We start from the raw sequence: 17,958 nt of genomic DNA on the forward strand, positions 1-17,958 counted from the left end.
TTTTCAGAAGCATCGCTGCTCGGGATGCTACGTTACCGTTAGCTAGTAGCTGGATTAAACAAAATGGTTAAAATGCTGACAGCTTACGTTAAGCGGTGTAAAGTGTGACTGTATTTCCCTGTAGAGGATTCCAACACCGGGACGTAACAGTCTGACTGCAGCTGCTGGAAAAACAACACACAGACGGTGCGTTTACTTGAAACTCGTTTACCAGCAATTTACTGGTGAAATAAGTCATTGTTATAAGTTATTGTTATTACATTATTAATCAAACATTTAATTTTGACCATATGGCCTTAGCAATAAACAAGCCGTTCTTTAACGTCGCCAACTGTCGTTTTGTGCTCCTTTTTTATATTTTATATTATATACATTATAAATATATTACATATATTTCGGTTCAGGCACCGGTTCCATTTTAAAAGTATCGTTTTAGCACCGGTATCGGAAAAAACCCAAACGATACCCAACCCTACTTCTATGTCATCTTAGTGATGTCAAATCTGATATCCCACCCGAGAAATAAAAAAAAAAAAAAAAAAAAAAAAAAAAACTCCTGAGGGCAGATATTGCACATGCAGCAACACTAAACATGTGCCTATCTTTGCAATCTATCCTTGCAATCAAAAACTTTATTTCCCTTATCATATCACTTTTGAAATATTTTATAAGATGAACTGCCTAATGGCATGACCTCAGTTTTGTAACAATGACGGCGGCAAGTTGTTGTGGATCTGTTAAGTGAGGATTCTTCTCCATTACTGAGTGGACTACGTAAGCAGGAAAGATGTTACAAAGGTTCCGATATGTTTGATACTGGTGGTCTGGGATGACATACCGCTCCTGGTGTTCAGCTGCAGATGGCATCTCCCATGGTGAGTTCCAGATTTGCTCCATTTTGTCTGGCATGCTGCGGACCATCACCCGCTCGCAACACGGCATCAGGCTGTTACTCAAAGGATATGAATGATAGCCATAGGACTCATTACCACATGGCAGAGGGTCCCAGCTTGCATGCTGCTCACGGCACAGTGGAGGTCGCCTCTGTCTCATTGGGTTGCTATCATATAGCCTTGAATCTGATATGCTGTCCATACGAGTCATACCAAGAGACCGTGTGGGCTGTGAGGACAAAGGTGGGAGGACATTCTGAGTGAGGGGATAGTCTCCAGGACAGCTGGACCTGGCTCCCACTGCCACATGCTGGATACGTGGTGCCAGATGAGATCCAGACTGCTTACGGGGGCCTTGCTTGGGTTCCTCAGGTCCATAACTCTGTACTCTGGTCAGTGCTTCATGACGAAACCCATGGGAGAAAGCTTGCATCCTACCCTGTGCAGAAGACTGCTGCTGCCCCTTCATGCTCTCCTCTAAGCTACTATCCATGGAGCTCGGGTACAGGTCCCCATAAGAGGAGAAGGAGTCACTGTTTGAATGGCTGAGGCAGGATTCAGGGCAGTGGCTGGGATTTCTCTGATACACACCATGCTCGTGCTCCATGCTACAGAAACTGTCGACATTATGCATGCTGCTCATGCTCATGTTTGAAAAATCACTGTGCAGTGAATAATAACCATGGTCACTAACCGAGTCATACTTTGGGAACTGTTCACCGTATGTAATCGAGGCGCCATGACTATTAGTAACTAAAATAGGAGGGTACTGTACACTAGACATGTGCTCCAGGGAACTGTGTGCAAACTGCAAAGAACCTGGCACTGGGCTGCTGGCTGATCGTGTGTTCAAGGCCCCAGCTGCGTGGCTCTTGACAGGCTGCATGGTGGGCACGCTGAGAGCAGACACAAGGGAAGGCACTGAATTTGTCTCAGACTTCCTAGCAACAGACAGTGCCTCGGGAGGTTCACAGGCCACTGAGCGAATACTGGGGTCAGATTGACGTTTTGGTGCCACATGTTTGACCTCAGAGTTGCTGTCCCCCTTTACAGTTGCTGGACCAGTACCGTATTTAGCTAAAGCCCCCTCACTCATTGTCTTCACCGCAGACAATTTGGCAAAAGCCCGTAGTTCATCAGCCACTGACCGCTGTGGCTGGTTGACACGCTCTGGATGATAGTACTTGCACTTATGTCCATATGTGCACTTTTTCCCTTGTGTAAAGAAAGAGTAGACCATGTCAAGAAAAGCACACACTTACATTATTCAAAAATGCAAAATGCAACAGACATTGATTTGAAAAGACATTTAGTTCATATGTTCCTTACCATAGGGGCATGGTTGTTTTTTGTGCTCTGGAACAACAGGACGCTTGCGGAGGAAATTTTCTAAACTTGGACCGTGTCTTCCCAATGGATCATCAGGTGGCATAAACCTATTCAAAATAGCCATTCAGAAAATGTTATTATTAAATGTCAGCTTTTTTATTTCCAGCATTAAGCCACACAACAAAATATAATAACTGGTCTCCCCATTTTTTTCCAATTAGCAAAAGGTCATAATACAATCACTAAATAGATTTTGCAAACCGTATTAGTGTATAATATCACACCTAAATAGTCTTAAAATGTATTGAATAAATAACCATTTATACTACGAACTTTGACGTAAAGTTTGTTTGTATTGTAGTGGGGGAGATATCTTATCTTTTTTTAACAATCCTCAAAATCTGACTATACTCAGGGGCTGAAAGAGTCCTAGAGTGCATTCTTACATAATTATGCTGCCGTAAGAATGAATCACGCTTTCTTACTTGTCATTGACAAATGAGTACATTAGGAGACGCTCTTCTATGAACTTCTTCCACTCCGGCTTCTCATTTTGCAAGTCCCTGTAGTTGTCATTTGACACAATAATTCCATCAGAATCATAAGACAGCTTCACTATGAAGCGATCATCATAGCACACCACTCTCCTGCCTTGAACCCTCCGAGATGGGGTGAAAACCAGGATCTTCTCTTTCTCCAGTTTGCGTAATATTTCTTGATCTGAAAGAGAAATTTCAAGGAATTGTAATGTTTGTTAACAGCTGGTCATAATTCCATCAAAAACAACCACAATCTATTATCACAATGTATTTTGGATGGCAATGTATGTATTATAGGTTATTTTATAGTATTTTATAATTAATAAAAACATGTGAAGTGTCCAAGCACCCCTTTCTTGTGGACCATGACCACACCACAAGGTCTACAACAAACTACAACTTACCAACAACTAAGTATAACTTCAAAAAGCATTACTACCTGTGATGAGGGCGTCCGGCCTCGACTGTTCCTTTCTCCAGGCTGGGACAAACACAGTGATGTCTTTGTGTCCTTTCTCCAAGAACCATTCAACAGCAAGTTGGATACCACGACAAGAGAATACCTCTTTGTTTCCATGGCTAGAAAACAAAACAATGTAGTCTAAGGGCTACTTTTACCTCTAATGAAATGGACCTCCATAAGAGGCAAATGTTTCAGGGACTAAGTACATTCTGCATGAAGCAAAGACCAATTAAATGTGAGTGTATGTTGTTTAGTGTCTTACCTCATTGCCACATTTGAGCCATCAATGACGATGGGCCTGAGGTTATCAAAGGTATCCGCAGAGTCGTCTTCCACTGACACCTCTGGACTAACCGTCTCCTTCACACAGGGGGGCCGTGATATTGATGTGGCCGTACTGATGCAGGGTTGAATTTCAGGCTCTACTTTGTTTCCAAGCCTTACTAACTCGGCAAGAAGGTCGTTAATAAGCGCAGCAGATCCAAGCTTGTTGAGCACTGTCTCCACCTGCTCTCCCGAATAGCCTAACTTCAATGCAAATTCCATCTTAGTCTGGTACTCTCTGCCACTGGCAGGCTTGATCCCTGGTCCCGCGCTGGTGACATCCTCACGACAATCTTGCGCAGTGCTACTCTGGGAAAAACTGGGCCGGTCAAGGCATGGAGAGCGACAGAGCTGTCGGTGGGGTTTTGCGACAGCCAAGGGCTCCCTCTTCTTACACCTGCTGTTGTTCACCTGAACCCTCTGGTGTTGCTGCTCTTCTGATTCGCTTTCTGAGCTGCTTCCATCCTCAGAATCATCACTGGCATGCTGGGCCTTGCTTGAGTCAATGTTCTCCTCCCTGCATGGGCGTTTTTCCATTTTGAGCTTCTCCACCATCGACCATACTGTCATCACGTTCGTCTTGACACCTCAGATTTCCACCCCATGTTTCCTCACCTCCACCGCAACCAGGGAATCATACTGAATGCTGGACTTTAGCGCTACAGGCTCTTTGCAGAGCAAAAGTAACACGTTCTCCCTTATGTAGGCAGGCAAAATCAAACTATTAAATCCTGAAAGAGAGCACAATGATAGGCTTCAATTAGTAATGTGTGTTTAACATTAACCTTAAAATTATTTTGAAAATAAATTGTTTCCCACTGTTCCAGTAAATACACTTTATTTTGTTGGCCCACTGAAAAGGATTATTTTGTAATTCCATTTCCTACATTCAAGTCTGCTTGGAAAAGCGATTGATAGTGTAGCTAGCTGTAGCTGTAGCTGCTAGATAGATAGCTTTTAAAGAAAATTATAAAGCTTTTTACACATTCACCGCCGATTTTATCATCACCGCTTGGGAATGACTGCTGATTAACATATAATGTTTATGGGCCACAATTAAACAACTATTTAATACAACAAAAAAACAGAGTAATTTGAAATGAGAACAACCAGGCTATATTGTGCATTTGATGCTAATGTATGGACGCAAATCAGCTTAATGTAGACTTAGTCTTACTGTCTTCAGCTACCTCATCTCCCCAACCTCCACCCCACTTGTGGTAGACCAATACATTCTCCAACCGTGGGAAACACTGCTATCTGGGGCAAGTGATAGCATTAGTCATATTAGTCACCTGCCCAAATAAACAAGTTACCAAAAGAACCACAGCAGCTCAGGAAAAGGATCTGAATTGGGACATATGTTCTCTGTTTCTGACAGTTCAAAAACACCAAGTTTGATCTTTTTTGGTGAAACTGGTTGGTTAAATAGTCTGCAATGTCTGCAGGCCATTCGTTTGGTCTGACTAACACTCCTCTTCTCAGTGAAATGTTATGTCTCACCTACAAACTCATTGATTCTTACAAATTGCTACAAAGTGTAAGTGTTTGTGTATTTATTGCACATTTGCCCTACAGCTATATAGTTTGTGTGTGCACCCTTAGAGTGGTTGCTTTAGAAATGAAAATGATGTGAGGGACTGGGTTTTCAGCATAGGACACTAGAGGTGTGAATCTTCACTGATCTCCCAATTCGATTACGATTATCATGTCAGAGATTCGATTCAATTCGATATCTCAATGCATCACGATGCGACAAATACATTTTTCTATTAAAGCCATACAGGATATTCAATTCATAGCTTTTCAAGCTTCAAAAATAAATTGGATACATAACAATACAGCACTGAGCACATGGCACTTCCTGAATGTGCAAAACATAACAGAATATGTAAACAGAAATGTTGTTAGGCATACATTAAATTGTAAACAGAAATTATCGATTATGGCCCGGTCGATTATTGATGGAGCATCGTCCATGTCCACGATTCGATGCATCGATTATTTGATTAATTTTAACACCTCTATAGGACACAACATCCCATCAGGTGTGTTCATCAGCCAGCTATTGGCTTCCGGCCATGCTGGGTCAAAGCCACTTGCTCTGTACTTCCTGTGCTGACTGTTAAATATGAAAAATAACTAAAACAAAAGTACATTTTTACTTGTTAGACTATTCCTCAATATTTCAGTAACTTGTATCATCGCTTACCCTTCTCTGGTTTGAGTCCCAGACTGACCCTGAACTGTCTCATCTGGTTGGCTGGTTTATTTAGAAAGCGTTAGACCGTAGTTAGTCTCGCTTTGCCAGACTCTCCTCCAAAGCGCGCTGGAGGAGAGTCTGGCTACTCCACACAGCATTTCGGGATGGGAGGAAAATGTGCTCTGGTTTATTGGCATTTCTTTAAACCAATCACAATCGTCTTGGGCGGTGCTAAGCGCTGGAGAAAAGCTGCGGTGCCGCTGCAAAATAGGCTCGGAAGGAACTTGTTTTGGTGGAACATGTGAACGTTTAAAAGTTGTTTTAGTCGTGCAACAAAAAGCTTAGTTTAGCTAGCTGTCTGGATTTACCCTGCAGAGATCTGTGAAAAGGTTAACCATAGTCCTCATGAATCGACCGGCGTTTAAAATGCCAACACTAAGGAAGCCCAAGGCAACGGATATCCGACCTAAATGCGTGAAATCCGGCGGATTTTCCGGCGGCAAGGGTGCCATCCCAGAAGTGGAATGTCAAGGATATAGACTAGACCGTAGAAGACATTGACAGTGAATTAAACTTCCCTATACTGAGTTACTGTCCTAGTCTAAATACGTTAAAATAGCCTAATTATAACCCGTCACCTCTCTCTTTCCTCCTCTGTCCCAGGCTTTTTTATTAAAGAACACTTAGCTTAATTTTAATTCTGTAAATAAAAATGTAAAGTTATTGCATAGCCTAATTTTAGCCATCAGTGACAAACAACTATTTATTTTTTAAGGGTGGTTGTCATTTGAAATGTTTCGATACTACTAGGACAGGCAGGTATGCCTTTCGTCCAGGCCCGGTCCGCCTTGAGTTAGATAGGCAGGCAAAACCCTCAAAGGTGTAAGCTGTAGCCAACTGCGCATTTAAACTATAGCAAAGCATCTACAGCAGTGATGCATTTGTGAAACGTGTCTGCCCTAGTTGTAGTAGGTATGCAGCGGGAAAGTTGTGTGGCAATAGCATCAGCATCTGAATATTACGGAAATTCACTTTGCTACTTTTGAACAATACATACAAAAAAGGAACTGTCACTGATGCCCTGCTTGTAGGTGCAATATGGAGAAAAAAAAATATAGATGAAACAGACAGCAAAGTCTCCGCCTAACTTCCCTGGTCCCTGGCTAACTGGTGTTAAACTGAAAACCACAGTCATCCTGCACAAAATGTGTTAATGTGCTGCAGAACAACCCTCGCTTCTATGTGCACAAAAGCCTTACTGGTCTAGCAAGCAACATTCGAGCCAGACACACATGGGGTGAGCACATGAGTTAACATAACCTGAGACAAAGTGTGGGCTGAACAGTGTATCCCTGCGCCTCCAACCCTCTAACAGACACATCTGAATTGAACAGAAGTCCCTAGGGAACAAAGCCGTTTTATGGTAAAGCAGAATAGGACTTCAGGGGAGCCTGAAGTATAATCATGCCACACTGTTAACAGCTCCAATTGTACATTTTTGCATATGGGTATTGGTCATCAAATAATCTTTACAACAAGTGCATTAATTAACAGAAACACTAGACTACACTTTCTCCCAGTCTTGCAGAGAGTAGAATACAGCCAGCTTCGAGCTTCAAGAGGCACAGCCCATGATGTGCGTTGCTTAGCAACACAGCCTTGTCATCAGCTAACTCCTTTTTACCAGTCACGACTAACACAAACACAGCTCATCATCTCTCTTCAGGCAGTCAGTAAACGCAGAACACAGCTACACTACAACTCTACACTAAAACTCTTGAGGCAGCATATTTTGAAATAAAAAGTGACATTACATAGCAAATACTATGTCACTGACAGCCCCATCATAAGGTAATACACAAGACTGATATTTATGGAAGACCCTGAAGGTTGATAAGATATTTTGAGGGTCAAACTATGGCTACAAATGTATACCTTTTAATGGCAGTGGTCTGTGTAGCAGCATCAGTTGTCTGTTGTCAGACACTGTCTCACTGCTGATCACAACTTGTTATGACATGGATTGATAACATACTAAGGTTTGAACTTTTTAAACAACTAGCTGAAAAAGGAGGGATGTTGAGGCACTTTTGTGGAAGTCACACATCCCACTGCCATTTACGACACGTATGACCACATCAATACATGTTTAGGGGAGCAGAGCTCTTCCAATCGTTTCCCTTCCACCTCCAGATACACAGGCTTAGACTCAGCAAGGCCTCCAGACTCTCTCTGCACATGCACAGGCTCGTGTGGTTATGTTTCATAGCAACAAGTGAAACAGGTCCCTGAAGCCATCGTTTACATTGCTGACCCTATATAGTATCCAGTATGAAGCAGTGTTATACTGCACTATAGTCAGTGTTGGATACATGCATCACTTGGTTAGACAGATATTTTGATAGCAATTATAATTAATACAAATGTAAGGTTATGTGCAGCCACCACTGTACAGAAGCCAGCATTTATTTTATGAAACTGATGGAAATGACAGAATGCAAATAAGTGTTACTGTGATAGCACAAAAATGGAAAACAAGATCAGTTTCCAGTTCTCTGCATGAAGACAGTTCTTCTGACATACTATCAAAACTACAAAACAGAGATGCTCTTGATCAGTGGCTACTGCAACACCTTATCACTGTTCTGTCATTAACGCATTTGAAGATTTTCTGAGCTTAAAAGCACAATCACACACACAAACATAATTAAGAGTGTAAGTTTCTGGTCATGAGTCACAGTAAACTCTCACCCAGGGCATGGAACCAAGAAAAACTAATATAATCTTATTCCTTATTTACATTGATCAGATGATGGCACTATGATCGCATCTCATTTTAGACTCATTCTGTCTCTCACTGTCTGTCATATCATAAATATAACTCTGGGCAACAACTTGCTTCATACTTTCCCATTCTTTAAAGTGTATTATATGTAATGTTAAATGTCTATTGATGTGAGCTTCTACTTAACCAATTTAAGGTTTTTCTTCTCCTTAATTTGTTTATATTTTTAAACATAATTTCGACTTTTGGAGACTTATCCAATTAATAATGTGTTTAAATACGTTGGAAAGTATAATTATTTTAAAGTAAAAACTATCCCTTTAGCAGGGGGGTATTAACAGTAGGCAAAAAGAAAGTGAGAATTGAACGGAATTCTCATATTCAACCAGTTTTGACTTTACAGCACACTACATGAATGTGCAACCAAACCAAATTCAAACACCGCATTGATCCCAATGACAGTGACCACACATAAAAACTCCCGAACTGGTGAATTAACCTAGGTGGACTACATTTTCGCATTCATTAGCTAACTAACCTTAGTTGACACGTCAATAGAAAAACTTAAGTGCTTGATATCATTGGCAACAGCATCGTGAGTTGAGAGGGATGCAAGGGAGGAACAATATGACAGCAAGAAAGATCTTATACTTACAATACACAGCGTTACAACATTACTACTGCACACGACGTCACCTCTGTGATTGAATTTGATTAGAGATAACTGGTTTGACATCCTTAGCTAGGCCCCGAGTTACGGTTAGCAGACGATAGCATGCTAGTTTACCGTTACTTGGCCAGCTGGAGAGTCAACATTTTAGCTAAATAAACTAACCGGCCTACTTCGGTTTATCTTGTTGGTCAATGGCCAGAGAGCGATTAGATGGCTATTATTGCAAGCTAACGCTAACTACCAAGCTTGTCAGGCAACCCGGTCTCCGTTTAGTTAGCTAACGTACAGCGGCTCCACAGGCTAACTTAAACGTCGGGTTGCTAACATTAGCTTTAGCTGCCTGGCGTGTGCAAACATTTTTGCCGGAATACTACTATAACTCGAGATAAAGTTGAAGATCATTTAACATTTTCAACAGGGGTAAAACCACAGCAACACAGCACTATAATCTATATAATCTGCACATATATCACTGCTATCGTTGACTTCAGGCGGTGCTCATTTTACCTTGTTGCTGTCATCCTCCTCGCCTGTACAGTTATGTTTTGCTGCCATTGGCGCTGTCGCAGTTTGGTCAGGGTTGCCAGATAACGCAAGGGAAACAAGTAATCTAAGCGATGAAAAGACACCGGGGTCATTCCACCGCTACAAACATGATTTCTGCCCCATGCTAACTAATCAGACGTTTCATCAAGGCAGGGCTTTTGTGATACTTTGTGGCTTTTGTAGGGACATTTACCAGAACACTGAGCATTGCAAACAAGCAAGGACAGATTTGTCTTAGATTCCAACTTGGGGTAGTTGAAATGGGAATAACTTTATCATGAACTCAAATCGGAATTTACATTCTAATAAAATGTACTACTGTTTGTTTGATTCCACAATAGCTAAACCTACTCTGTTCTAGTTTTTTTTAATGATTTTTTTTTTTTTTTAAAAGGGACAACGCACATTAATCAACATAAGCACAGAGTCCAACATGAAAATGTGCAAGATTTAGCCATGCAGGCTAATTTTCATTGGCAGTCCCTAGCAGGTTGATGGTTTGAATACAGAAGTGTGATCTAGCACAGTGGTTCTTCAATACTGCTTTCAATAACGTACCCCCTTTGAAATATGTTTTTAGCCAAGTTCCCCTTGACGAGCACAGAACAATTTTGGGAGAAAAAAAGCTTTAATAAACAGGTACATTCCAGCACTGCGCCATCAGTGTCTGATTTACTGAAGAACAACCTTGTAACTAAAAAACTCTTAAATGCTAAATGTCAAATGTTTAGAATGTATCACTAAATTAATTAATGTCGTATAATTATATTAGGAATTAGGCATTCATATGCACAAATATTTTTTAAATTTACATTTTTTTTTTTTTTTTTTTTTTTAAATCACACACCGACCTGCAGTACTCTGAAGTACACCCATTTGAGAAACACTGATCTAGCAGATCATAGTAGTCATGTATGTTTTTAAATGAATTATGTATATGGTGTACATGCATACTCAAGACAGGGGCGCTTTGGCGTACACGTTCTACTCAGGTGTTTAGGTGAACTTGAAACAAACTGCTTATAGGTGTCCACGTGAATGTGTTTGCCAATGTGTAAACAATACAAAAGATCTGCCAAGGTTTCCCTGCCTTTGGCTCCATGGATGCTGGAATAAACTTCAGCTCCTGCATGACCCTGAATATGGTCAAGTGACAGAAAATAAAAATGGAAAAATGTATGTCTTGTTGTGTTTATTTTAGTGTAAGGCAGTGTTCTACTCTGACAAAAAACAGTAACAGATTTTCAAGAAGAATCCCCTTATGTAACATGGGTGTAATTTGACAAACAAAATCCAAAATTACAAAAGAAAACTCAAACAAAAAGAATAGTGCCAATTTGCAATAACCATTCTGAATACAATGTTACAGTGTACAAATAGTTGAGAATATAAATACAAATTTGACATTTGTTCAATATTACACTATAAAAAAACTACATCATCTGACAGTTTAGCCTGACCTATCAAACACAAAACGCACAAGAAAATGATAAAGTAAAAAAGGTTTATCTTTTGACATATTTTAAAATCCAACTACATTTTCATTCCACACGCTTACAGTAATGCAATAATGGAGTGCATCATTTCAGTAAGATTTTTAAAACTTCACAGGTGGTCAAGCTGTTAGAAAATGGGAACAACAAAAAAACAGCCACAGTAAGGCCAAATCTTTGAGACCAGTAGGTACTACTAGTTTTTTTTTCTTCGATTTGTTTTTCTCCACCATTTTATATATATTTTACTCTGGCGGTTTCTTCAACATCTTATCTAAAGTACTTTCACACACAGGGTAACTGCATGTAAAATGTGCTATAGTTAAGAACAAGTAGATAGGCCTTGCATAGCTATCTACAGTATGTAAATGAAGTGGCAGCTGAAGTTAAGTTGCAAAAACTATCACTCCATCTGACATTTCGTCAGTTTATCCTGTTGCTGGGTTGAGGGGAAGAACTAGCTGATGTTTTGAGATAAAGCCAAATACAATAACAGCATAACAAGAGACAGGTTTTATATTGTGGATTGAGCAATTCCTCTCTGCGAATTGAGATATTCTGTTGTTTGTTTCCTAAACCCAATCTGACCTGAAATGAGGTAAACCCTAAAAACAGCTAAAAACAGTCAATTTGAGCATCATGACAGGCAAACATAAAGCTTACTAGAGTAAAGAGAGGCTGTGAAAAAGCATCAAACACAAACATAAGCTGGCAGTTAAAGCATAAGCCTACAAATGTTTCGGGGCAATTGGCAAGGTAAGCAAGACTTGGTAAGCCCTGCTTGGCTGTGCTATGGAGACCAGGCTAATATATACCCATTAAACAGTGTGACATTACTACTGAGACCTGGACACTGAGGCTACATATGGGTATATTCATTCTAGTGAAATGCAATAGCTTAATGAGATGAATATGTCAGCATTTGCAATGCAAATGCTATAAACTATAACTTGCTCAAACACCTTGAATAGACTGACGTGTGTGGCCTGTGTGAAACAAACAGCTGTTACTGTGCAAATGCAGAAAAATCCCTTTTTACTTCCCAATGAGACAGCCATGTACTTGACGCAGCATGTTGGCACAGACTCCACATTTCAGAATTTTAAAATTTCAATTCATGTCCTGTCTCTCACAGTGTACATCATGTTTTCAAATCAATATGTTGTGCAAGTAAAAAATTAAGCAACAATTACTCCTTTGGATGTAACATAAAAGCACTCTTTAGCACATATACATGTGATCTCAATGCCAAGAGCGTTTTAATTAAAGGTTGCATCGGGGAGTGTGTTGCAGGCCACATCCCTGGGTGTTCTTGTTTCACGGAGGATGGCCATTTTATCTTTAGACACACCTGCATTCAGGGGACTCCCAGTATGAGATATTCCTTCTCTACCTGCCACTAGTCTGCTTTTACCACACTGATTATAGGACTGCAAATTAGTGGCAGCTTTACAAAAAACATCCTCATCAACATCATCTGATTCATCATCCATCATTCCAGAATAAACAAAGGTGCTATGAGGTAAACAAGAATCAGACTGCGAAGGAAGGCGATACTGCCTGTTGTACAGCTCTGTGTCCTGTGACATTAAATCACAGGACGCTCTGTCGGACACCTCAGAGCAAAGTTGTAGTGTGCTGTTAGGACAATCACTGCTGGATGAACTAGAAAATATTTTGCGTTTTACTTGAGTTTGACTGAGACTCTGTACTTTCTCAGTGAATTGCCCATCTGTCAGAGGAAGGCTTAAAGCCATTTCTGACCTTGTTTGCCACGATAAGGCCATAATGCTGCTACTGTCTCTAACCTCCGACACAGACACGAGTACATTCTTTTTGTAATACGGTGAGGAATCTCTTTCAGAGTCCTTTTCAGTTTGAGGACAAGAAACGATAGCAGCTCTGTTCTCTCTGTATGCGTCAGGCATCTTCAACTCAAGGCTTTTTGTGTCCAGAGACCTACTTCTCCTGTCTAGAGACAACGGATTAGGCATGGACTGACTGACTCTTGTAAGGCCTAGGTGCCGCGGGAGACTAGCAATTGCCCATGTGTTACTGATCAGGTTCTGTTCATAGAGGTCTAACATTTGATAGTCACATTCAGCAAATGCATCTTTTTGTAGGTAGCTTTCTTCAAATTCCTGATAGGGCGATGAGATGTCCTCCTCCAGTTCCATGTGAATCTGCTCATCGTATTCACCCTCATTATGCATATCCACTACATCAAATGTGACTATGGTAGGTAAGGCCTGCATATTTGGAGTGAAGGCAGAGTTTGTCTCCAAATCATCCACATTGTTGTGCAGGTTACTTAGCATCTGAGAGTGTTTTGTGTAGTCCACAAGTGCTTGAGAGAAACACACAGTTTGTCCATCATCCAAGTCATTGTTATCATCTGGAGACTGAGAATTGATATTTTTGTATGGTAAAGCTATGGGCTTGTTTTCCTCGAGATGTTGCTCTTTGGGTTCACAAAATGTTTCAAAATCTGGGTCAGATGTGCTTCCGAATGACACGCTGCTGTGCCTTTTCTCAGAGTCAGCATTCAGGGATTTTGTTCTTTTTTCAGTTGAAGCAGGCGCAATTCCCTTTTTATCAAATACATCTGGTTCTATATCATTCTTGTTGACTGATGCATGGGCTTTTGAATTCAAATTACGGTTTTTATTCATACCGATTTCCTGACGACCAACCATGTTTTGTACCAACTCCGAGGACTTACTGCTGCATGTGCTCGGCATCTCTCGGCCATCGTGAACTTTATACAGTTCAGCACTTAGTTTTAACCGATTCATGTCTGGAACAAAGGCGGAATCTGTCACATCAACTGGCTCGCTTAAATACTCACACTGTTTTGAACTGGGCAGCTTTGATTTGTTTTCATAATGTGGACTGATGAGACTCTCATCAGGTGCAAAAAGCTCATAGAGGGCATCACCGCTGTAACTGTCCCTGGGTAATCTCTCTGCCCTTAGTCGGTCAGTTTTTTCTTGTCCGTCATCTGGCCCCGGGGTAGTTGAATCATAGTAGCCCTCGTCACTATTTGGAACTGATTCTTGATGCTCACTTTGAGGAGTTAACACATCAGCAATTGAAGAAACGTCCATGCCACTGGCTTGCTGTGCACTGTTGCTGTTCAGTAAGTCCATATTGTTAGAACTTGTCAGGTCAGCGGTCAAATCAGTGTGATCTTGGCTGCAAGTACAGCAAATTTCCTCTGACGCATTATTTCCCCAGAAGTCATGTAGACACTCCTCATCCAAATCTTCGGGTGAGGCCATTTCTTCACCGCCACCCTGATAAGTAAGATAACAAGAGGCCCTCTTTCCTCCATTTCTGCTCCTTTCTCCAGACACTGTGCTCTCTGTGATGCTTTCGTCTTCTTGATCTGCAATGATGTCCCCACAGCCAGTGAGTGAATCAAAGCTCTTTAATGATGCAACGTCTCCGTAAATCAGGTTTAGCTGATCCGATGAGCCAGCAGGTGTTTCGGGCTTCAATATGGGCTCAGGCATCATCTCGAGTTTCAGACAAGGCTCGCTCCGCCCTCTAGAACTCTCCTTCAATTCACTGGAAACTACGGCCATCAATTTCATTTCCTCCATTTCTTCATCACATGTCTCATCATTGAGCTCAGACTTTGGGCTGTCTTGCTCCACACTCTTCTCAGATGGCACGTCATCAGCATCAATACATTCAGGACCAATGGAAATATCACATATAACATCTGCAAAATCAGGCACATCAGGTTCAGATCCCAGGCACTCTGTGACATACTGAATGGTGTTGTCCTGGACAACAGGCACCTCTTCCTTGCAGCGAGGAGAGGACATTGCAATCATTTCAGTTTTATCCAACCCAACATTTCTATGGTTTCTGTGATACTTAAAACTTTGAAAAAGACTCCTAAAACCCCTTTTCTGCCGGGTAAGAGTCAGTGATTTCTGGTCAGTGGTGTGGTGACTACATTCATTGTGACAGCTGCTGTGGAGCTCTCCAGCAGAGTCCCTCTGGCCGTGGTACTCAAAATCTCCGGCTGAGGTGTACCCACTTCTCAGATTGTCATCATGACTAACCTTACTTAGCCCATCATGTGTTCTGCTTTTGTGGATTCCTTTCTTAGAAGACCACTTGCTCAGATTTTTACTCCTTCCTCCAAAGAAGCTAGGTAAAATACAGATACCTTTCCGAACTCCAAAAAATGTCAGGGCAGTCCTCCTAAATTTTCCAGATTTCTGGGATTTCACCGTAGCATTCATGGCATCTGGCTGAGGCTCCTCCGTGATGTCGTCGTGGCCGCGCCGGAAAGTCTGCGCTGAGACTGAAGCCAAATCCTCGGTGTCACTTGGTAGCTCGTCTACTTTACGAGAAGCCATGGTGACCACGTTTACAAAAGCAGTCCAACGGAAGGCATAGCAGCTGAATGTTCTAAATCAGCCGATAGGATCACTGCAGTGAATGTGTCCTTCATCTGGTATGAGCCCTGTATTGAGATAGTTGAGACCAAAATCAATGTTCAATTCAAATTTCTGCCACACTGATATGAAGCATTCACATTGCAGACTTTGAACATCACCTCCATTAGACGCTTAGAATTTCTAATACTCACCAGTGTCCTCTATATCACTGTGGCCATCAGCCTTTTTTTTTTTTTTTTTTTTTTTAACTTTTGCCATCTACTAGTGTATTATGACAAACCAAGATGCGAGAAGACAAGTTTTTGCCTGAGGTGTGTGCAATTGGTTTGGCCTACCGGGGATGAGTCACTTTTTTGTCAGTTAAAATTACTCAACCCTATATACAAAAAAAATTAAATCTTTACTTATACTATATTTACTTTACTATATATTTATATTATTTCCTATATTTTTTAACATGTTCTCAGATTTAGTGTGGATTTGCTTGAGCCAGAGTCTTTGCCCCTGTATTCTCTCTATGTGAACTCGACGTCTGTATGGCTCGTTCCAGTGTGTGGGTTTTGGCTTTGTATGGCCATGTGTGCCTGTCTTCCCTTCTGGTGACTTGTAATCATTTCACCTGAAGTGAACACAAACCCTGACTTTCCTGCCTGCATTTCCATTTTAATGCCTCTGTGGTTTCTTGTTTTCTTAGTTGCTTTGTTTTTAAAAAAAAGTTGTAATGCTTTGTCTTGGCACCTTCTGCATGTACACCTGATCTAGTGTATTCCCTGGTCCAGTTGTCTGTCTGCTATGGCCTATTTTGTGTCTCATATGTCCTGTGTTATTTTGCAGCTTTTTTTTCTTTTGTTGCTGACTTAGATCGAGAGGGGCCCACTCTCCATTAAGTCATTTGAGCCAATCTTTTGTCAAGAAAGCCACATAAATAAATGTAAGACTGTGTCTGCAATAGTATTGTGGCACCACTTTGGCTAGGACTTTGGTTAATGGGAAAAACAAAAATAGAAACTGCCCCAACTGCAAAACTACAGACCAGTGAAATAAGCTTAAACTCCTTTACATCATCAATGTAAGGCTTCCAGGCCTAAGGAACTTTTTTGTGGGAGAATACAACTAAACCAATAAATACAACCTTATACATCTAAACGTGCGTGCATGCCAGAGAAAGACTGACCAAGATTAAACTATTGAGTGCATTTATGTTTAGTTACACAATTAGCTATAACTGACTGAAGGTTAATCAAAGATAAAATAAAAAACGTAAGCTGGTGATTTCACTTTGGAACTAAAAGCCTAGGTGATAAAGCAGCAGGCTACAGATGCAACCATGCTGCAGCTGTAGTCACTATTTATGAAGAATAGCGGTGAAAGGTGGGTCAAAGAATCTCCAAAATGTACTTTAAATGAGAGCCGTTGCAAAGATAATACACGTGTAGCTATCGTTGAATTCAGTCCAACTAACATACCTAGTTATAACAATTGTTCATGTTTTCATGTAAAACCAAACTAAATGACATATTAGCACATTCAAGCGATAGAGCTAACTGAGTCGCAAGGTAAACAAACTTACCAACTAACGTAAAGCCAAAATCTTGCAGCAGCACGGAGCTGGTGTTGGTTTCTCGGCCAGGAGACGAAATTACACCTCAATGCATGGTTTCTGCTAACGCTTACTTTAACTTTGGGTGACTGCAGTCGACTTGGGCCCGGGGGTCGCTTTCACCAGATACGGTTTCATTTGTTTGCAGCCATCGTTAGCTAACGCTAGCACTGGGGTGCTTGCTAACAGCGTTAATCCCACTCACCAGTGTGTCCTGCAGTTTGTAGCTGTAATGTGAGTCCGACAGTGGGTAACGTTAAACCACATCGCAGCAAAACAGTGTAATATAAAAACGCAGACCAACTACACAGGTATTGGATTAATGTGTCTAGTTTAGCCACGCACGGGACGCCGATTTTACTTGAGATGATCAGCGTTTAAATGCTGGATGATGACCGACTTCTCAGGTAATTTACCCAAAACTCCTTTCGTGACCCTCCTGGGCGCATGCTAGTGACGCAACATGTGTGTAGGTGTTATTTTATTGTTAGGAAAATTCCACATTCACACAGAATATACTTATCACGAACTTCATCAATATTGCAACAGTAAGAGACCTTAAAAATTAGAAGTCAATAAAGACTTATTTTGTGTTGATACATTTCGCATGGACTGATAATACATTATTTTAAATTTGTATTACGTTTTCTATTATTCTTGTTATTATTTTATATATTATATTTTCTTTGTAT

At 41.0% G+C, this 17,958-nt stretch overlaps 2 protein-coding genes across 4 annotated transcripts; both read right to left on the minus strand.

The window, feature by feature from the left end:
* Positions 1 to 419: 419 nt before the first annotated feature.
* On the minus strand, positions 420 to 9,978 carry zc3h12b (zinc finger CCCH-type containing 12B). The gene is made up of 6 exons (XM_031320453.2): positions 9,717 to 9,978; positions 3,487 to 4,279; positions 3,201 to 3,340; positions 2,708 to 2,942; positions 2,223 to 2,329; positions 420 to 2,108 (listed from the first exon to the last, which is right to left on the minus strand). The coding sequence occupies exons 2-6, from the start codon at positions 4,116 to 4,118 to the stop codon at positions 682 to 684; spliced, it is 2,541 nt and encodes an 846-aa protein (XP_031176313.1). The 5' UTR covers positions 4,119 to 4,279; positions 9,717 to 9,978; the 3' UTR covers positions 420 to 681.
* A 954-nt stretch (positions 9,979 to 10,932) lies between these two features.
* Positions 10,933 to 17,714, minus strand: LOC116064904 (APC membrane recruitment protein 1-like). 3 transcript variants are annotated; one of them, XM_036009053.1, is made up of 3 exons: positions 17,237 to 17,714; positions 12,503 to 15,731; positions 10,933 to 12,459 (listed from the first exon to the last, which is right to left on the minus strand). In XM_036009053.1, exon 2 carries the CDS (start codon positions 15,622 to 15,624, stop codon positions 12,508 to 12,510), a length of 3,117 nt encoding a protein of 1,038 aa, XP_035864946.1. In that variant the 5' UTR covers positions 15,625 to 15,731; positions 17,237 to 17,714; the 3' UTR covers positions 10,933 to 12,459; positions 12,503 to 12,507. The 3 variants fall into 3 exon arrangements, with proteins under 3 accessions (XP_035864946.1, XP_035864947.1, XP_031176140.2); XM_036009054.1 differs by having other exon boundaries at positions 10,933 to 15,731; positions 17,472 to 17,714; XM_031320280.2 differs by having other exon boundaries at positions 10,933 to 15,731.
* Between the last annotated feature and the right edge of the window lie 244 nt (positions 17,715 to 17,958).

Source organism: Sander lucioperca, chromosome 13, assembly GCF_008315115.2.
Source record: "Sander lucioperca isolate FBNREF2018 chromosome 13, SLUC_FBN_1.2, whole genome shotgun sequence".
In the NCBI taxonomy this organism is placed as follows: domain Eukaryota; kingdom Metazoa; phylum Chordata; class Actinopteri; order Perciformes; family Percidae; genus Sander; species Sander lucioperca.

Coding starts and splice junctions, on each gene's coding strand:
- zc3h12b (XM_031320453.2), bottom strand. CDS start 4,118: ATGACAGTATGGTCGATGGTGGAGAAGCTCAAAATGGAAAAACGCCCA. Junction 3,341..3,486: donor GGCTCAAATGTGGCAATGAG/GTAAGACACTAA, acceptor TTTGTTTTCTAG/CCATGGAAACAAAGAGGTAT. Junction 2,330..2,707: donor TACTCATTTGTCAATGACAA/GTAAGAAAGCGT, acceptor TATTTTGAATAG/GTTTATGCCACCTGATGATC.
- LOC116064904 (XM_036009054.1), bottom strand. CDS start 15,624: ATGGCTTCTCGTAAAGTAGACGAGCTACCAAGTGACACCGAGGATTTG.